Source organism: Anticarsia gemmatalis, chromosome 13 (assembly GCF_050436995.1).
Source record: "Anticarsia gemmatalis isolate Benzon Research Colony breed Stoneville strain chromosome 13, ilAntGemm2 primary, whole genome shotgun sequence".
Classification (NCBI taxonomy): domain Eukaryota; kingdom Metazoa; phylum Arthropoda; class Insecta; order Lepidoptera; family Erebidae; genus Anticarsia; species Anticarsia gemmatalis.
Window position 1 is genome coordinate 6,401,240 of NC_134757.1, and position 19,211 is coordinate 6,420,450.

The 19,211-nt window shown below is 36.5% G+C and overlaps 2 protein-coding genes across 6 annotated transcripts in view; one reads left to right on the forward strand and one right to left on the reverse strand.

Moving 5' to 3' along the window:
• Positions 1-19,211, reverse strand: part of LOC142977851 (uncharacterized) — a 99,074-nt gene that overhangs the window by 69,427 nt on the left and 10,436 nt on the right. The gene's annotated exons all lie outside the window — the stretch shown is intronic.
• LOC142977848 (rho guanine nucleotide exchange factor 10) overlaps positions 1-19,211 on the forward strand; it is a 34,524-nt gene that overhangs the window by 10,021 nt on the left and 5,292 nt on the right. For 2 of the 5 annotated variants that reach the window (XM_076121949.1, XM_076121948.1), the window contains 7 exons: positions 2,148-2,250; positions 9,804-10,014; positions 11,242-11,418; positions 16,269-16,428; positions 17,476-17,705; positions 18,600-18,722; positions 18,865-19,014. In XM_076121949.1, the coding sequence (XP_075978064.1) occupies positions 2,148-2,250; positions 9,804-10,014; positions 11,242-11,418; positions 16,269-16,428; positions 17,476-17,705; positions 18,600-18,722; positions 18,865-19,014 (1,154 nt within the window). Of the gene's footprint in view, positions 1-682; positions 979-1,013; positions 1,233-2,147; positions 2,251-9,803; positions 10,015-10,616; positions 10,752-11,241; positions 11,419-16,268; positions 16,429-17,475; positions 17,706-18,599; positions 18,723-18,864; positions 19,015-19,211 lie in introns of those variants that run through there. The other 3 variants (XM_076121947.1, XM_076121950.1, XM_076121952.1) reach the window with 3 other exon arrangements.

Genomic DNA, 19,211 nt, shown 5'->3' on the forward strand with positions numbered 1-19,211 from the left:
GTACTTTTTATTGTGAAAACTTATTTGAACGTGTATAGTAAAAACTAGAGAAAAAATTGCAGAGTATTGTTTAAAGACCTACCCTTTTCTTGTAAATAGGGTTGTTATGCTTTATTTCTACTTCGTTTTCTGACTGATGATAATAATAAGTAACTAATAAATAATTATCATACGATTAACATATAATGACATGAATAGAGTTACTTCCGTTTCTAATTTAAAAGCGGTGCAGTATTTTACAAGTGATCGCGTTTTAACTGATAGTTAAAGAAAGTTCTGAACAGATATACTATTAATTAAATCAATTAAATCTGAAATTGCTTTTTAATGCGTATAATATAAAGCTATAAATAAATAATATATACGAGTACGTGGTAGAGTATTTTATAATAATATAGATGATGCTTCGTGTTAGCAAATTAACGCCCCTTCCATTAACCCAGAAAAAATATGCTAATCTAAACTGGGTTATCTGTGGAACACATTATGTTTCATTATACATATGGACAACACCCAAGCGTCGGACAAACGGCGGTGCAAATATAATTTAATATCCATTATAATGTGCGTTTGTGGGTCGACAACCCTGGTCAGTTGTTGTGAGACCCTGCCGAGTGAAGTAACAACAAACTCGCTATCGTACGTCAGTCAACACCATCAAGTCATTGAGAAGTTCTCAGTTAGTATGTGATCAAACATCGCGATGTCGACACGTGGCCGCCGTTAATTGTGTTTATTGTGATAAAAATGAAGCAATTTATTATTCATTCGTGTATGTAGATGGCTAACTCGTTTGTCTGTTCATTGTGCAGTGCTCGCCACCGTGTTATTAATTCGAGAACCTTGATCTCGCGATACAGGGCGAAATTACGTAATAGTGAATTGTGATGGATGTGCGACGCGAAACTATGAAGCCTGCCAGAAAGAGTGATAAAATAACTAAAATTAAGCACAAGTTGATAAAGAGACACAAACTAAGTAGGTAGTTATTGTCTTCCAGTTTCAAGAGTTCATGATCGCGCTAATTGTAATAAAAGCGTAGGCTTTAAAAACTTATTTGAGTCGTGTTAGACGGTTTGATCGAGTTCAAAAAACGTGGTCGCCACAGCCGACTCCCACACATTTCTTCAAGGCCTCTAATCCAATTAATCAGCGTTTCGACTTATGGCATCGATATTACAGCTTCAAAAGGATGTTTGCAACGAATACATTCCTAGTGGATTTCTCCTTTCGTACGTTGCCTTTTTCACGCCGCATTAAACTTTGAATAATCGGTGATACGTCGCAAATTGATTCTAATAAAAAAATCTATTACCTATTCGCAATGTATTCCTGCTTGCAATTTATATGTATGTAAAGTTAGAAAACAAACGAAGAACAATATACAAATTATCTATGGAAATTAGTCCCCCATAAACTACCGATTTTTTGTTGTTATCTTTCAATTACGAAACATCACCAATTACTCAAGGTTAAGCTAATATTTACCCAACAAATATCATTAAATTAGTAACTGTATGTCTCCCATTGTAATTGCTTCGATAAGAATTTGTATGCTTTATCAGTAGCTCTGTTAGTCAAGATCACATTGTTTGTAACCGCTTATGTATGTGATTTAAATTTCTCATGACTGATAACGTATCACTTCTTAGACCATGATTTCTGAAGCTGCTATTGAATATTAAATATTTGAACAATATTAAAACGATTCTAATCTTTACCTCGATGCAGTTTTCGATGTTTTTTTTAACACTTTACGAGTGTTATTGCAATATATTCAGTATTCGTTTTGCAACGTTTTATTTTGCTTGTCTCGTTGTGACCTTTCGGATTCTTTTGCAGCATCCATGGTCATAGACACTTTGAGACAGAATAAATACAGTTAAGTCCACTTGTTAAAACGTCATTAAAATTTAATGCGCAGCGTTGACACGAATTCGAAGAAATAAGAGTTCTATGAAGTCCTTATAAATCAATGTTATCGATACAAGGAAACCCTATAACGCGGAGTTATTCGAATCCGATTCGTATTCTATGTAGTGTCCAATTTTACGAAAGTAACAGCTTTGTTTGTTTAAAGCTTTCGCTAGTATACGTTTGCAAGTAGTTTAAATATGTGAAGTAATTTAGTTGATGTGTTTGTACAGATGAGCACCGGTCCGCGGGCGGCAGTTGGGAGGAGCCAGTGAGTGCCGTGCGGAACACACCGCTCAGGCGCTCGCAGCGGCTCAACTCGACGCTGGACTCCAGGTAAACAAACCTTTTTACTTTTGTGTCCCTTTTAAACGTCCCATTTTAGATGTTTATCACTATAATGTATCATTTTGAAGCAACAGTTTTACTAAAACCGAACTGTGACTGTTTTGTTCGATTAGTTAGAAAAGTAGCTTAGAAATATAGAGCGTTTGCGCCTCATGGATTGTTGTTGATGCGTTAAACCCCATTACGCTTCTCTCATATCTTGAGCATCTTAAACTCCATAAAGGATTGCGAAATTTTGCATCTTGTTAGTGTTCAAGTACTAGTTCATGTTGAACGTTTCTAAGCCAAGGTTCTCCTTCCACTACGCTTTTTCCACTTAACCTTGGTTATGATAATAAGTTATAAGCGCTCGTGTCTAACAGTATGCGTGATTGTTTTCATGAATTTTTCATGGAAGGTTATCGTTTCGCGGAAATCGTAAAACTTGGTTGAGGGCAAGGGTCATTGTTATAACTAGGAATTGATTCGCATTAGTATCCAATAGTCTTCTTTGTATTTATTTTTTCATAATACTTTTGGTATATTGGCCAGACTTAAAGTTGTAATAATACTACAGTGCAGTCAATTCCTGTAACACTCCTTGTTCCAGTTACCTATTTTATAGGAGGCAATAATTTCGTATCAGTGTTTTCAAAGTCCTTACTTCGATATTAGGAGTAACCTACTTTAATTCGCAATGTAGGTTGGTGTACATGTTTGTTATGAGCAAATCTTCTAAAGATATCCCTTTAAGTCTAACAATCAATTAATGCAAAAACTGAACCTCTATTTTTCTCATCTTTGTCGTATATGCCAGATTGGTCTGGACTAAAACCAACCTCAATACTAATTAAATATTAGCACTCATCTCAGAACCTTCTGCAGTTTGATGTGCACAGCTACCGTAAAGCATGTTTTTTCGGAAACCAATTTATCTTAAAACGATGATAGCGTATGCCACCTAGCTTTTGTTTTTCCCTAGTTTTACTGCAAAGGCATCCGAGTTTAGTAGGTCAATAGATACTGCCAATTATTGAGTAGGTCGTTCAGTGAAATTTATTATTATTGATTTGTAATTTGTAATCTCCGTCTCTACCGTGACCACTGTCGTCTTCTTTGTTTAAGTAGGTTTTGTTCGAGCATGAACACAAACAATTATAATTGCCTATTGTAGTAAACTATTTATATCCTCACTTATAGTTTGTAGAATCTTTGCCGAAGCCTATACCATCGGCTAAGACAGATACGAACTTTTAACTGCATATGTTGATAAAGTATACAATAGATATTTTGTTACTGAGATGCTTTAAATTACTAGTATAAAGTCCAGTATCATAAAATATGTATGTTAGTGCAATAAACTCTAAAAGCTTGTTCGTTGATGTCAGAACTAAGTGTGATTGATCGTTCTCCCAGAATTAGAACCAATTCTCGCCTTTTAGGAGGGTGCCACTTTTACAACCAATATATCTCTCAAAACGACTGCTTCAAAGGTAGCGTAAATGTTCATAAGTAACACTTACCTACTAAGTATTTGTAATTAACAAGTAATTAATATTATGTATCCAAATAAAAACAATCTAAAAAGCAATTTATAATGCTGACGTCTACATAGTGAATACTTCCGGATAACTTTGGACAACTTCATCTACAGGCTGATTTAAAAGTATCAATGTTATGATGAAAGACGGAAGCCACCCACTTGATTACCAAAAATGTTGTTTACATAACAAGTTGCACAGTTATTTCAGTGTGTCATACACATAGTTTAATATAATGCAGTATTGACAGTTGGCGAGTGTCGCATGCGACTTCCGCCGTGGTGCGGTGTGGTCCAGTCCCGCTGAACAATTAGCGAGCGCTCAGCGCCGAGCCAATTAACACGAATTTCCTGTGTTCAAACTCCAGAGGCCAGCAGAGGGCACTGCCTCCCGACAAAATGATCATTCACGCTTTAGCGGATACCGTCTATTGTCGCTTAAGATTCAATCGTTCGTGCAATGTTTTGAACGTTTTGATAAAATATCGCGACACAATTTGAATTGTTTCTGTTTGTAAGTCTCGTCTACATTGTAACAATAAGAAAATGTTACACTGGTTTTACAAATTAACTAACTAACTAACTATTGTATTGCATGTATTGTTATTAGTGGCTTGCTTTGCTGTCACACGACATGCGTAATAAGATCCCCACAAGTCGAAGTCCATCAAGTATTAAATAGACAATTCCCATAGTAAACTGACACGGGCCATGTACCAAGACACAATCTATCAAACACGCGACCTCGAAAGTATTGTAAAATTACATATTCGCGTACAATTGTTTGTTGCGTAATTAATTAGCTATGCTTCATAGTTTAACGCTTTCAACCACGCGTATGCGCTAAGCTGTAGGTTATCGTGGCCGTTTAGCTTGGCTCTGACTTGTGACATTATGTTCTTATAAGTAGATAACGTTAAAAAATAATGTCAAGGACTACGCAGCTCCGCTTTGCATGTGTCTTGGAGATAATACCGAACCAATTTGGAAAATGTCAAAGTCTCAATATGGAATATTGCTATTCTAATCTCCTTTGTTGATTTATTCTGCGTAACTTATATACATAGCAAAATAATGTTAGTCCTTGTCAATCTTCAATTACTTATGACATTAAAGCAAAGGCTATAATGAAGCCTTTATAAGAATCCCGAGTCGAAAACCGTCTAGGCCTAACTTTATCTAGACCAAATGTTACAAAATAATAATTTATTTCCTTTCAAAATTTCTCCTTGTTCTCATTCTCTCAAATTATACGCCCAATTAACTGGCAGATGCGCGTCCGAACCCTTCGTGGGAAAACATCGCGTGATCGTAAATATTATGTTAAATCAATAATGATCCTTTAGTGAAAGCTAAAACAAAGCATTTGAAGAGTTTGTGTGAATAATCGTCCCCGGAGAGTTTATGTAGTCGGAGCTAACAGGCAGGTAAATCTTAGAAAAAATGTTGAGCAAACTATTTACCAACAGCTAATATTTTTTTATGTTATCTATATTATCTAAGACGATGCGGTATTATGCTGAGAAAGCTCTTACGAAAGTTCGTTCATTGTGTCTTCATATATATTTTAGTGTCTATCAGCAGTTCAACACGGGCTTTATGTTTCTCACAATCATTATTTATTCGGTGTCTTGTTAAGATTGAGTTATTATCTATCCAATTGATTTCTAACAAGCATAGCAGCAGGCTGTAATGGAACATTATCGAGCTAAATAATAACTTTATGGCTGTATATTGATTAAAGCAATAACTAAATATTTGTGTGTCTATCCAACCAATCTGTAACGCAATTCATTAACATTGATTGTTTTGTCATTGACTAGAGTTTTTATTTTCTCTAATTGAGGTCAAATGCCTGTTAGCTTTACAACTCGTGATGTAGGAGGAAATAACTTTTTCAGTTCGTGTGTTTTGTTAATTAGAAAATAAATTTGGGCAATAAAGACAATTTATACTGTAATGGATTTTGAAAGCTCTTTATTTTCTAGGCCGCGAAATGCAATTGAAACCAAGTTATTTGTGAACTTCCTACAAAACATGAAGTCTATCGTCTGAGGTTTATTAACTTGTTTCCCCTCGTTTTAACAATTTGGTTGGGTCGTTGAACACCTGTTACGACCAAGTCGTTTTTACCACAAGCTATACGGAAGTAGTATCGTTATCCTTATTTTTTTAGGTGTACTAATTTAAGCAAGGAATTCGTCTTGCAAACACCGGTCTTTGTGACACTGGGAATAATTATTTTAAAGTAGAAGTGGCACAAAATGTGCAAAGCCGAAAAATAAGATCCTAAATAAGTTCTTCTATAAAAAATGACACGGACAAATGAGACCAAAATAAAAAGAAACAGATAATAATATGTAAAAGGAAGAAAAAAGACAAAAGAACGACCCTCTCAACGAGTTCAGGTAAAAACAAAGTCACAGACGTCTACGTCACACCTGTAGTGTGCGGACGACGCAACAGGTGGCGCTGTGCCGACAGTGCACAGCGGAAGGACGTTGTATGACATAATTTTATTATTAACACCCTGTGATTACTTATTCCACTTGGATTCTTGAGTTCACCCATTGTCCTTCCGTTGACTTTTTTTTAAAGAAATTACTGTTTCCAATAAAAATACTTGATAATGCATAAACAAAGCTGCTGTTTGTAACAATCGGAGTAAATATTTGCCTCGGAATTTCCTTTGATTTGTGGTTGATAAACAAAGTAAAATAAACATGCTATTATAATATGAGTCATTAAATAAATATATTCATCGGTATTGTGGTATATCGAAGTGCGTAATAGGTATAGCCAGTGTTTATAATTACGACATGGGTCATTGCAACCTACAGATAACTTGGCTTGCAGACAGTGAGTCGTCTGTTTTACTTAATCGCTACTTGTATGAATATTTTCATTACTTTATTATCCTGTAAAGTTTCCAAGTACCCTTTGTTTCTCGCCCTTTGGCCTCTACAAGCCTACAGTCTTGATAAACCTAGATTTTTTATTACTAATAAATCATGATGAGAATGTGACGTTTATTTTGTCTTGTTTACGGTGCATCGTTAGCCAGCTGATAAAACTAGTAATAAGTTGATAATACGCATCTAATTATGTTTATAATCAAAACTGACCTATTGAGACCTGTAATTATAACTTTATTATGTAACTGCGTAACAGTCAGGGATTATATATTTTCTGTCTTTTGTATAATTTCTCTTTACCACAGAATCATTGTTTTTACCGCACTAATTATATCTTGAACCTATTTTGTTGTTCCTTGGACACCCATATGACGAAGATCGTCTCCATCGTCGTTTGTAATGTTGATGGCAGCATCTCAAATAGCAAAGTTTTCTGTACCTTATTTAAATTGTTACATAAACAAGGAACATAAAAGGTCGTATTTGCTTATCGTCCCGCTCAAGTCATAAAGCGACTGGATGGGGTTATTGCGGTACAATAAACTAGCAAACGTGCTGGTATTCAGTTACGACATAACGCAACTTTGACAACATTAACTTACTATGAATAGCTGTTGCTACCTAGCTTGGGGCGATATTTGGTGAGGCTAAGAGAATGATATAAGTAGACCTGTATTTCTAAGCGAAGTGGATACTATTGCATTCATTGATAAGAATCTTCCTAAGCACACCGTGTAATACAACTATTATATCTAATTTCGTGCAATATTCTATAATATTTGATAACTAAATTACAATTTCTACTTAATTATTGTATTCAAATTGTTATTTCAAAATGCAGTAGATGCTCATATAGTGTATGTGCATCTTGTAAAATGGTGTCAACAACAAGAAATCATGCTCTCGCTCGCTCTGTGACCCCGCTCCGTGGTCAGATCACAATTGCTAAGTTATTATCTATGCATTATAATCTATCGATCTCTAACCCGGCTGTTATTTATTGCTTCACATTACTTTAATTATGGCAAACGACGATCTGATACTATTTATGAGTCTAACTGAATTGTAATGTTCGATTATTATGGTGTTCATTCCCTTTTACGTCCGAGCCCTTTTTATTTTGTTCTAAACAAGGAGAGACGGGGATTGAGAAATCCGTGCTTTTTGATATATGATCGTAATTGTTGAGAATTGACAGGTTATTAACATCAAGTATACATTTCGCATACAAAAGGTACTGTTCGTATTTTCTACGAATGATATGTGTATGCTAAAATATTGTTACATGTGTTTAATGTTTAATACATAAAAACATTGATTTCTAGCCTGAGTTCAAAAGTACATCCGTATAATCCTAAATCGTACGTAGTTTGTCTTTAATTGAAAGTCATAATCACTAATGAGAATCGTACACTCGTTACAAGTTAAAGAAACTTTGACCCCGGCCCCTGGGACCGAGCTGATGGCTGCAATTACGAACAGGCGGGGACGATTAGAACAAACAAACTCGCCTGTTTGTCTCACATTTATTCAACTCTAAAACTAACAACGTATCGCGAAAAACAAGCGTTGTATTACCCAAGTGTCAAAATTTGCATTTACACATTAAAGTGCTGAATTAGATGGATAGACACAATTTTAATGTACGAGTACATTAAGTAGTCAAGGTGACTTCGAACAAATAGGAAATCATTACGCTAAAATATACTTTAGATTTACAATCAAAATGGACCACATAGACGCCGTGCCGTATACACCGTGCTCTTCTAAATGAAGGCAATTAAGCAATCAAACTGAAATGGGTTTTTTGACTTCTTTATGGCCTAAATAAACAAAGCCATACTGTGCCTTTCTGATTCAGGAGTCATTAAACCGAGGGATGTGGTGCAAATCTTTTGAAATTCAAGACATCGCGCAACAATGATTGATATAATCCACCTATTACATTTCGCGACTTCGAAATTTAACATAGATTATCTATTGCAACTGGTGTTATTTTAAACGGTAGCTGAAACAATAGACAACCTTGGAATGCATAGATTTTTTGCTCCACTTTGCAACAATGATGGAGAAAGAACTAAGTACAACAAAAACACCTTTACAGAGACATAGTTCCCTCGAGCAAAACCGACACCTCATAATGAAAATTGCATTACGCAGATTGCTTGGAGTGAGGCAACCGCAAAGACAATATTTTGTCTTTCATCACATAACCAAATACGATCTAATGTATTCGCGACTTTAACTCATACATAAAACATTCGATAAATATTTTATAACCGTTGCTACATTGTCTTTTCAACCTTCAACTGATTCTTTGTATAGTATTTAGTCTAAAGTAATTGGTCTATTGTCATCTGTCGATTGTTTGACGAGTAGTCAACTACATATGAAACAGTATTCGTCAGGCTGTGACATTAATGTCATTATTAATGATTGGATTCCTAAACGTATTTCCGTTGATCACTCGAACGTGTTGAATGCTTAACGGAAATTCGTTAAGAGCAACGGCCGACACCAAGTAATTGCTTTTTATTTAGTCTCATAAATAATTACGTTTAATTTGTTATACATAATTTAAATTACGTAACTCTAACACAAAGTTTATACTACAGAAAGTAATTGAGTGGGACAGAAAGTCATCTATCTGGTCAGTTCAAGTTTCCATTGCAAGTTTCACTGTAATTATTGTTTTCTATCATTAAGTGAAATAAACTTCTTCCGCGTTGGCTAATTGACAATATCCTTGACATGACGCAATGTCATCATTACAAACTTAGTAAAATCGACACCTACTTGATTTCAGCATTGATAACATTGACCACTTTATTGTCTGTTTATCGCATTAAAATAATTAAGCTGTCATGAAAAAAGAGATCTACGCAGTTTTTCAGTACCTTCTCGGTGGTAATCATTGAATAGGTTATGTTATTTCCCCATTCTTACTTTTGCCCTCATTTCAATAATATTTAGAAGTACCACACCCCATAATGTATCCATTTCCCAACGATACCATCAGCCATAAGTTTCCTTATCGCATTACTTTTAACCAACTGTAAAATTATATGAGCAATGTGCTAACTTTACAATTTCCTGTGGCCACCCAGGAGCAGTGGTCAGTTGCGCAACACGCTGAGCCGCGCTCGGGAGCTGTGCGAGCGATGGCGCAGCGGAGGTGCGACGCCCACGCCGCCTGCGCCGCCGCCCGACGACGAGGGCGGGGGACGCCTGGCCAGGTGGTTCAGCGTCCGGAGAGGTTCCTCGCACCAGTACGACATGCACCCGCACGAGACCGACAAAATGCCCAAGTTGCCCGAGGTAATACAAAAGAACAATTCCTCCTAGTAGTTTTTTGTTGATCTTAGACCTTCTCCTGAAATGAATTTCCAAAGTTATGGAACACCAGAGAAAGCATACAAATCCATGTTAATAAAGATTCAGTTAACATTTCAGATATTATTCAATAGTAAAAATTATCATTTTATTACTGTTGCACATAATGACTATTTAATTAAAAGCGTACCATCATTACAAGACCACACGCTCTTCAAATGCTGAATGGATGAAGTGAAGGGACCACCTACATAGATTTATTGTATCCTCAATCACTCTTATAATAAGTATTAACTTCATTGAATGGACTCTTCAATGAATGATTGCACACAGATGGAATGCAATAAAGTAGAAGTTGAGATAACTGCTTCCCGGCCTGGTGACATTTGTGGAATTACATAGCCGACCATAGTTAGACCCGCACACAATATGAGCTCTGAAATAGAATAGTCTTTATCCTTTTACATGATACATTATTTATTGTATGGTATAGTGTGTATGATTCACAATTATGTATATTTGAGATGAATCATGATCGGGTCATTGAGTAGTCAGTCAACAACAAACCGCAGTAACGAGTCGATCGCGGTGCGCGTCTCGACGCCACTGTGTCGTGTCGCCGGAGGTCTAAGTCGCTAAACAAATAATCTATTTTAACATGTGATATAATGATGTCAGATTGGTACTCAGTCAGCTACCATATTGGATTCATGTACACGATAGTAATTTTCTTATTTCAGTTTATTTTTAGTGAGACGACGTGAATAACGTGTGATTCGTAAATGTCAAAAGTTAATTCAATGCCAGTGCGCTTCTCGGCGACGTCGTCGTAGCCATGTTTTGTCCGTTCTGTATGAAGCTTCTTCATGATAAGGCTCAATATTCGTTGACAAGTTTGACCGTAAGTCACGTGGTGGATTGAGTGTTACTTTTGACGTTTACGTTTTATAAGTAAAATAGTGGATCTGATGACGCGATTCGTGACGCGATTAGACCGCAAGGCGACTCCCGTCCACGCGAATTAGTGTTCACAACGGACGGGAGTCGTCCTCGAAACGCGAGTTACAATCGTGTTGAATAATCACGCGAGTTATTTCTGTGCATTTAACACAGTCGAGCTGGAATAGCGTCATCGGAAACTTGAAGCGAACACAATTCATTTTTCGAACATGTGTGTAGTGTGTTGATCGTAATGTTCTGTGACGTTTGCAGTTGGAGGAGGACCTGTTCTCATGCGGAGGAGAGGTCCGTGGCGGCCGCGTGCCGCCGCCTTCGCTGGGCACACCGCCGGACGCCCTGACACCGGTACAACTGCGGCGAAGGCACGTCGTCGCCGCTATTATACATAGCGAAAACTCTTATGTAGCAACCCTACAGAGGCTCATCAATGTAAGTTGAACACGTCCTAATGTGGAGAGTGAAGTCATTTGAGATCAGCGCCCATTAAAATAATTCTTTGTACGTACTTGAAATTTTATACTTAGTGCTATCTCACGTTCTCGTGACTCTATTTATTTGTTTCTTTGACACGATGCATTTTGCATCCGTCTCGCTTAGTACATAATATTCTTATGCCATTGTTAGCTTAATGTACTAGTGCACACATCATGCATGATGGATGTCAATAAGCGAAGAATGAGATTAAATGACATCACTCATTCGTGTAATGAGCAGTCTCATTGACACTTAACAATGGCGTATATTACATATTTACTATTGAATTACTAATGGTACAAACAGGCGTGCAACCGTTTCGGAACGGTTCAATGAGACATTTATCTTGAGCAAATAATCAGTCATTTATCCTTAAAAGGCAAGGCCTTCAAATATTTGCTTCGAACAATTATGGTCAGTCGAAATAAGTAGAGTGTCAACAATCGAGATCTCGTTAATAGTAGTTAGAGTTACTGTACACAAACCGGTCTCAGTATCATAGTATCTCGGATCCCGAACCAGCAATGTTTGAATAACACACGCTGACATTTCTCATGACTCCGGTGAAATTCGTGATCGGGAAGGAAGCAAGTTGAGATTGATGGCATAATAGCCAGCAATTATAATACTATGATAATAACGACAGTTCCCATTGCGCAACCGACGGAGCAAATACATGCAAATACTATAACCATAGATAGAGTTGAAGTGGAGGTGTGCGACTTGACAGGGCACTTAATTAAAGAGTAGTTGTTGCAAAACTGCGTGTTAGCACCCGTGTCTGTTTATTAATGAGATTACTGGTACTGAAAGTAGTCTACGGGGTTAAATGAAATATCCACTGCAGCTACTGCTATGCGGCACTTATGTAATGGACACCATAACATTATGCAAATATAACTAGAATACTATTTATTTATATGCTGAACTTGAAAATTTAACACCTTAGGCTGATATTTGAGTTGCTGGGCGCAGTGGCGCAATACTATTGTATGTTTAAAAGAGAAATCATAGAGATATGTACAGTTTAAAACGTTAACAATTCACAATTGGCGGAATTAGAATTTATCACTGTAAGTTATTGTCTAAATTTCTTGTACACAAACAAACAAAGGAGGGAAGCTTTCTCTAAACAGCCGTATTTAGCGTTTATTATATTTGCAACTTTCGTTTCTTTTTTCAGAAACAAACGCTTATGAATGTTTTATTATGTTTGAAATGCAACAACAGTAAATAGGAAAACAGACGTCGCGTTTACGTCAAAAATCTCAAGTTAAACGTATGTAAATATTAACCTGTCTGGTCCACTCGGGTATTGTTTCGCCCACAATTCACATGCCATAGATTAGCATATTAGGAAGTGGGGCAATTTGAATAGGCACTATTTGCAAGCGAGCGTACGAGGTCGCCCCTCTGTAATGAGCATGGCGACGACTGGACTGTGTTTAATGCGGTAAATTGAAGCTTTTGTTTGTCTGCTTACTGTCATGAAACATTTCTAATGAAACCATCCCGATGATTGTGTTAAATGAATGAATCATCCACGCCATATAGTTAGCAAACATTTCAGTCATGTTAGAAAGTTACTGCCTCTTTAGGAAATGATATCACTGGAATCCTATTAATATTATAAATGCGAATGTTTGTGAGGATGAGTGTATGTATATTTGTTACTCTTTCACGAAAAAACAGGCTAATTAAATTTGGTACACAGATAGTTTTTTACCTAGATTAACACATAACATAATTTTTACCTCGAAAAATCTTTACACGGCCGCAGTCGCGTTCAGAAGCTAGTGCTACCATAAAATGCGAAGAGTAAACCCATAAACAAATGAGAAATATAATATTGTTTATAAAATAAAAGTAGGTAATTACAACTGAGACTGGGAACAGATAACACTATGAATAATGCTACTGACCTATAGCATTTGTAGGAAAAATATCCTCATGTCACACTGAACAGTGAATAATTATTTGGAGTTTAGCACCGAGACTTAACAATATGGCGGTATTCTAACATTATCCTTATTCTGTATTGTTTCAGCACTAACATATTATTATTTATAATTATCCTTAACCCACTTTCATCTAGGCAATTGATTTCACGGTGTATTTACGATCACATTACAACCGTAATGAGTGCGTTACTGCAGATATTTGTGAATGGCCTTGCTTATAATATAATTACGGGTTATAGACTTTTTGCAACGTGAAGATGTTTCTTCGGTGTGTGATAATGAGCGTAATTTCAGCCTATTGGCACAATATCTTCGTTCTTATTGAATAGGCGCTGGATCAATTTAGAATACATGGTAATTATGTTAAGCAACTTAGGCATTTTCTGTTGAAATGATTGAAATGATGAAGTCTAACTACTATTTTAGTTCTATCGATATTTAATGTTCAACATGCATGATTTAGTTCAAAAAAATAATGATGTAAAGATCAGTTTTACCATTAGTGAAAAAGTATCTAATGGAATTATGACACTTGTTTTCATACATTATAAGATGACAATGAGATAATCTGTGAAACGTAAAGCCTTCAAATAAGATTATATTGTTCTTATTCTGTGTGGATATAGCAGATGCTGAATATAGCAAACTGTCGAGGAACTAAGTCCGATTCTTTCCAAGTCACTAAATAATTACAATATAACCGACAATGATCACAAAACTTCATTGTAATACAAACTTGACATGCTTTGTAATAACATGACATAACGCTTGTTAAGAATTCAGACTGAACGATCTTAGACGCTGAAGGACATCTAGCGAGGAAGAAAAACAATGCGAATTATTATCTAAACTAGTAATCTTGAGATGTTTATGAAATACTAGCTGACCCGCGCAGCTTCGCTTGCGTCACATAAGAGAGAATCAGTCATAATTTTCCCCGTTTTTATAACATTTTTTGCTGGTACTCTGCTCCTATTAGTTGTAGCGTGATGATATATAGCCTATAGCCTTCCTCGATAAATGGGCTATCTAACACTGAAAGAATTTTTCAAATCGGACCAGTAGTTCCCGAGATTAGCGCGTTCAAACAAACAAAAAACAAACAAACTCTTCAGCTTTATAATATTAGTATAGACTAGCTGACCCGCGCAACTTCGCTTGCGTCACCTAAGAGAATTGGTCAAAATTTTTTCCCCGTTTTTGTAACATTTTTCGTTGCTACTCCGCTCCTCATGACCGTAGCGTGATGTTAGATAGCCTATAGCCTTCCTCGATAAATGGGCTATCTAACACTGAAAGAATTTTTCAAATCGGACCAGTAGTTCCTGAGATTAGCGCGTTCAAACAAACAAACAAACAAACTCTTCAGCTTTATTATATTAGTATAGATATAGATATATAGATAACGACTAGCATGCAACGAACGGAATTCTCCGTTTACCTTTGAAATAAGAGGCGCGGAAGTCTTAGCAGTCAGTCCACAAGAAACGACATAATGTTTCTTGTGGACTGACTCCTCAACCTACAAGGTCCATATAACATGTTAGATCACAATTTACATTCAATACCTCCTATAATAAGAAATGACGCAAGTTCAATGATTTTATATACGTTTTTGTATCTTGTTACTTGAGTGACAAGCTATATTAGCGATGTTGTGTTAAGACTTTTTGTTTGATTTGATTTGATTTATTTATTTATTTCCATAAATTGCAAATACAGGTAGGTACAGATGGTACTTGAGACTACTGCTACGACACAGTTGTTGACATGCAATTTTGTATCTCTCAACGCTTAAAAACCTGTAGTTAGAAGCATAAGGGATGAATTTTGTACTTACGGCCAATAAATATATCAGTAAGCACTATATTCTAACAACTCAATGGACAGCCTTGTAAGCGATTTTTATGGCTGGTAGAGGTTACAAAATTTAGAACATCAGTGTTTCACAGGATTATGCAGCTAGCAGTGGCTGGTTTGATATTCTTACTTTTATAAGAAAATACAGGGGATGTATTATAATCTAAATAAAGCGTGCATGCCACGGCTCTACTAAGTTGTTGGACTAACCTTAGGCTATACGAAAATAGACAAACATTGTCGTTTGATATCGATCAGAATAACAATGCCGGGAATAGCTCCCCCATTTATCAATAGAGCTAACAAACCCGTTGTTTACACACAACTATGACGATTCAGGGAAATACACTCATGTTATGTATTACTGTAACCAAATAAGGAGAAACAACGTTTATTTTCACAAAGGGTTATAACATAAATGGTAAAAGGAACGCCGGCAGCATTGTCCCGGCGTAATGTAATGCATTTAATCATTATGATTACGTTATATTACATACATCTCAGGGGCATACAACTTTTTATTACTCATGTTTATTTATTCATTTCTACGCGGCAATGCTTACAGAAATATAAATACTCGTCACGGTTTTGATCGCAGAACACAGCCATACTAAGATTAAATTAAAGCACTAATTTAATTGCTATTTTTGTACATTTTGAGACTATTTATTTGCTAATGTAAAAGAAATTACTTAGTTACGCAACGTTTCAGTCACAGCACTGAATTTGTTTTTACCTATTATGCATCGTTGAGATACACGGCGTAATTATAAAGTAAAAGAGTAAGCGAGTGAGTTTTTTGCCCCCTCTCTCTTCTCACAAGCAACTTGCATTTCCGTAACTCCCAAAAATTATAACACTATTTCAAATACTTTGAACGAAATAGAGGGTATTTTGTATTTGAAAATTTGTATTGAATTTATTTTCCTATTCTCTTGACGAGTAGATACGTTAGCGGTGAATGTAATGTTTTATTTTTCCCAGGACTATAAGAAGCCGTTGGAGGAGAGCAGCCCGGCGATCCTGAACGCGAGCAAGATCCAGACGTTGTTCCACCGCCTGCCCGACATCCTACAGTGCCATCTACACTTCCGCACCGCGCTCGCTGACTGCGCGCGTACGTGGGACCGCGATGAAAAAATTGGTAACACCTTAATTATTGATAAATATAATAAATAATTATATTTCTTTGGTATCATTTTGAACTGGCTCAGTCATAGTCTTAAAAGGGGGGAAGGCCCTGCAATAGGTAAAGAAAGTAGTGTGTAGTGTGTATAGTATTGTAGTTAAATGGCAAAATGAAAAAAGATGTTTTAGTACCTACTTCTATCTTACAAGGAGAACATTTTAAAGATATCATAAGCTATCGATTTTCAGTATACTGGACTTCGTTTGCTTATATTCCTGATCTTAGAAAAAATACGTAGATATGTATGGCTTGCAAATTGTCCTACTAAACCATGTAATTAGTTCACTTTAACTAATAAAAGTAGTACAATACCCACACTTTTGACATTGCCATACTTAATTTCATTAACGGATGCGGGCTGTGTTGAAAACATCGTATCGGTAATAGATTTTTTTACTGTAACCCGCATTTTGCGATAATACACGTAATTGGTAGACTTTGAACAAATACGTCGATATCTTGTTTTATTAATAGTCTTAGAAAAAATAACATAGACGAGTATATTGACAAAAAATTAAAAGATGTAGAAAACTGATAAATACTCGTTTTTTGTATAAAAAATGAAGTGCAAATTAATTATACTTTACAAGTGACTTGAGATTAATAGTGCGTTACAAAGTTGAACTACGGGCCATAATACATCATTTATTCATGGTTCCTGCTTTGAATGGACTAAACCCAGGTTTTCCTACGTGCGACAACGGAATGAGGTTTTCCTTTAAAACTCAGAAACATTTTTTTCCCTGAACCTTATGTGGTTACTTTATAATGTGTTACATGCGTAAGTCACGCGATTGGTAAAACCGGAAAGTTTCAAAACCAAATTAGGCAAAAGTTTTCATTTTCAAATATAGCAAACATTTTCCATTTAATCTTATGAACCCTCTACTTAAAGAATATTTAACTAACTCAATAATAAACCAGCAAGAAAGAAGCTAACGTATAAAGCATATACTTAATTGGTACTTTATCACATCTCAATACCGTATTTTTACGTTCTAGGCGAGGTCTTTCTCAACGCGTTCTCAAAAGCCGTGGTGCTGGACGTATACTCGGACTTCATCAACAACTTCTCCGTTGCCATGGAGCTGGCCAAGATGGAGTCGAAGCGCAAGTCTGCGCTGGCGGATTTCTTCAAAGTCAAGCAAATCAGTGCTCACGATCGACTATCTTTCTTTGGACTTATGGTGAAGCCTGTGCAACGGTTCCCACAGTTCATTATGTTTCTACAGGTATGAAGAATTTTAAACATTCGTATTTCTCAACAAAATGTAAGGATTCGTAATTAAAGTGCTCTAGTTAGAGTGTATTCGCTATAGGCAATGTTTTGTTCATATAAAGCTACGTCTACGCTAGGAGAGCCGAGCACGAGTGGAGCACGTTCGAGGCTCTTAAGTTAGTCCACACTACACGTATTTGTGCTCGGCTTCTCTAGCGTAGACGCAGCTTTATAGCTTGTATGTAGGTACTTGTTTTCTGTGCCTATGGATACGTATGCGCTAATGTGTATACGCACTTGCGTATACGTGCTTGTACGTATTAAATTGTCTTCTATCTGCATTCTGCAATGTTCAGTTGATACGCACAGATAACTTTATGGATACTAATATCGTTTTTCATTTGTCTCTAGAAAAACGTACTTAAAATGCTCCGCAGAAACCCTGTGTAATAAATAACAATCTAAACTGGCTAGTTTCTGTCGTGGACTTATGTTTATGCATGTATTGATTACCGTTTGATAATTAATAAGCAATGCGTGTTATGAATATTGAATAACCACGATTTAAGTATATACCAACCTGTCAAAACTATCGATACACTTGACGGGAATGTAAATATCTTACCTTGTTTGTACTTAAAACTTGAATGGAGTAACTACGTGACTTCGTTTACGTTATATTGTCGATGTAATATGAAATGTGTAGCACGTAAAGCCGCTGGTCTTGCTCCTGACCTCTCGCTATTAGCTATGAGATTGAGTATTAGAATGGATTGCTCACGCTTATTTTGTGTACAATTTAATACTATAAATAAATTCCTGCGTAATCGGCTGATCTTAAATATCGTTTATTAAGTCTATTTTTAGATTATTTTTGTAAATGTTTAATATTTTATTAATTTTACAGGATTTACTAAAACATACACCGCCGGGCCACTCGGACCGCGTTTCTCTCCAACGTGCTTTGACGAGGCTAGAGGCTCTAGCCGATGCTTTGAATGAAAGGAAGCGAGATGCTGAACGGACTCAGGTAAAACTCTTATAGATATCGAAATTCAAATTTTAAACCTCTCTGTCACTTAATGTATCGGATAGGTTTTCCGGCACTTATCCATATGGCGTGAAACAGGCTCTTAAATAAAAAAAATACTGATTTGATAAATTATTCTCAGGCGTTCCGAGCGGCGCTTCGTCGCCTAACCCGTGGTGGTGTGGCGGGAGCGGGCGGCGCGGGCGGTGCTGCCCGCTTCGGAGCCGCGAGGCTACTGGCATCTCGCGCTGACAAGAGACATCTGCTCAGACAAGACGATCTACTGCAATTGGTAAATACTACTCATCTTCTTCTTGCTTGGTAAATTCTCATTTTGTCTGATATGCTGACGTTGGCGAATGCGTCGAAGTCCTTTGCAGCTAAAAAACGTACGACAATAGCGGAGGAGAGACCATATTGTTGTTTTAAAGAGTTTTTTTTAGGCCATGCACACAGTCAGCCTAAGTACATATTTTAACGAGAAACAGT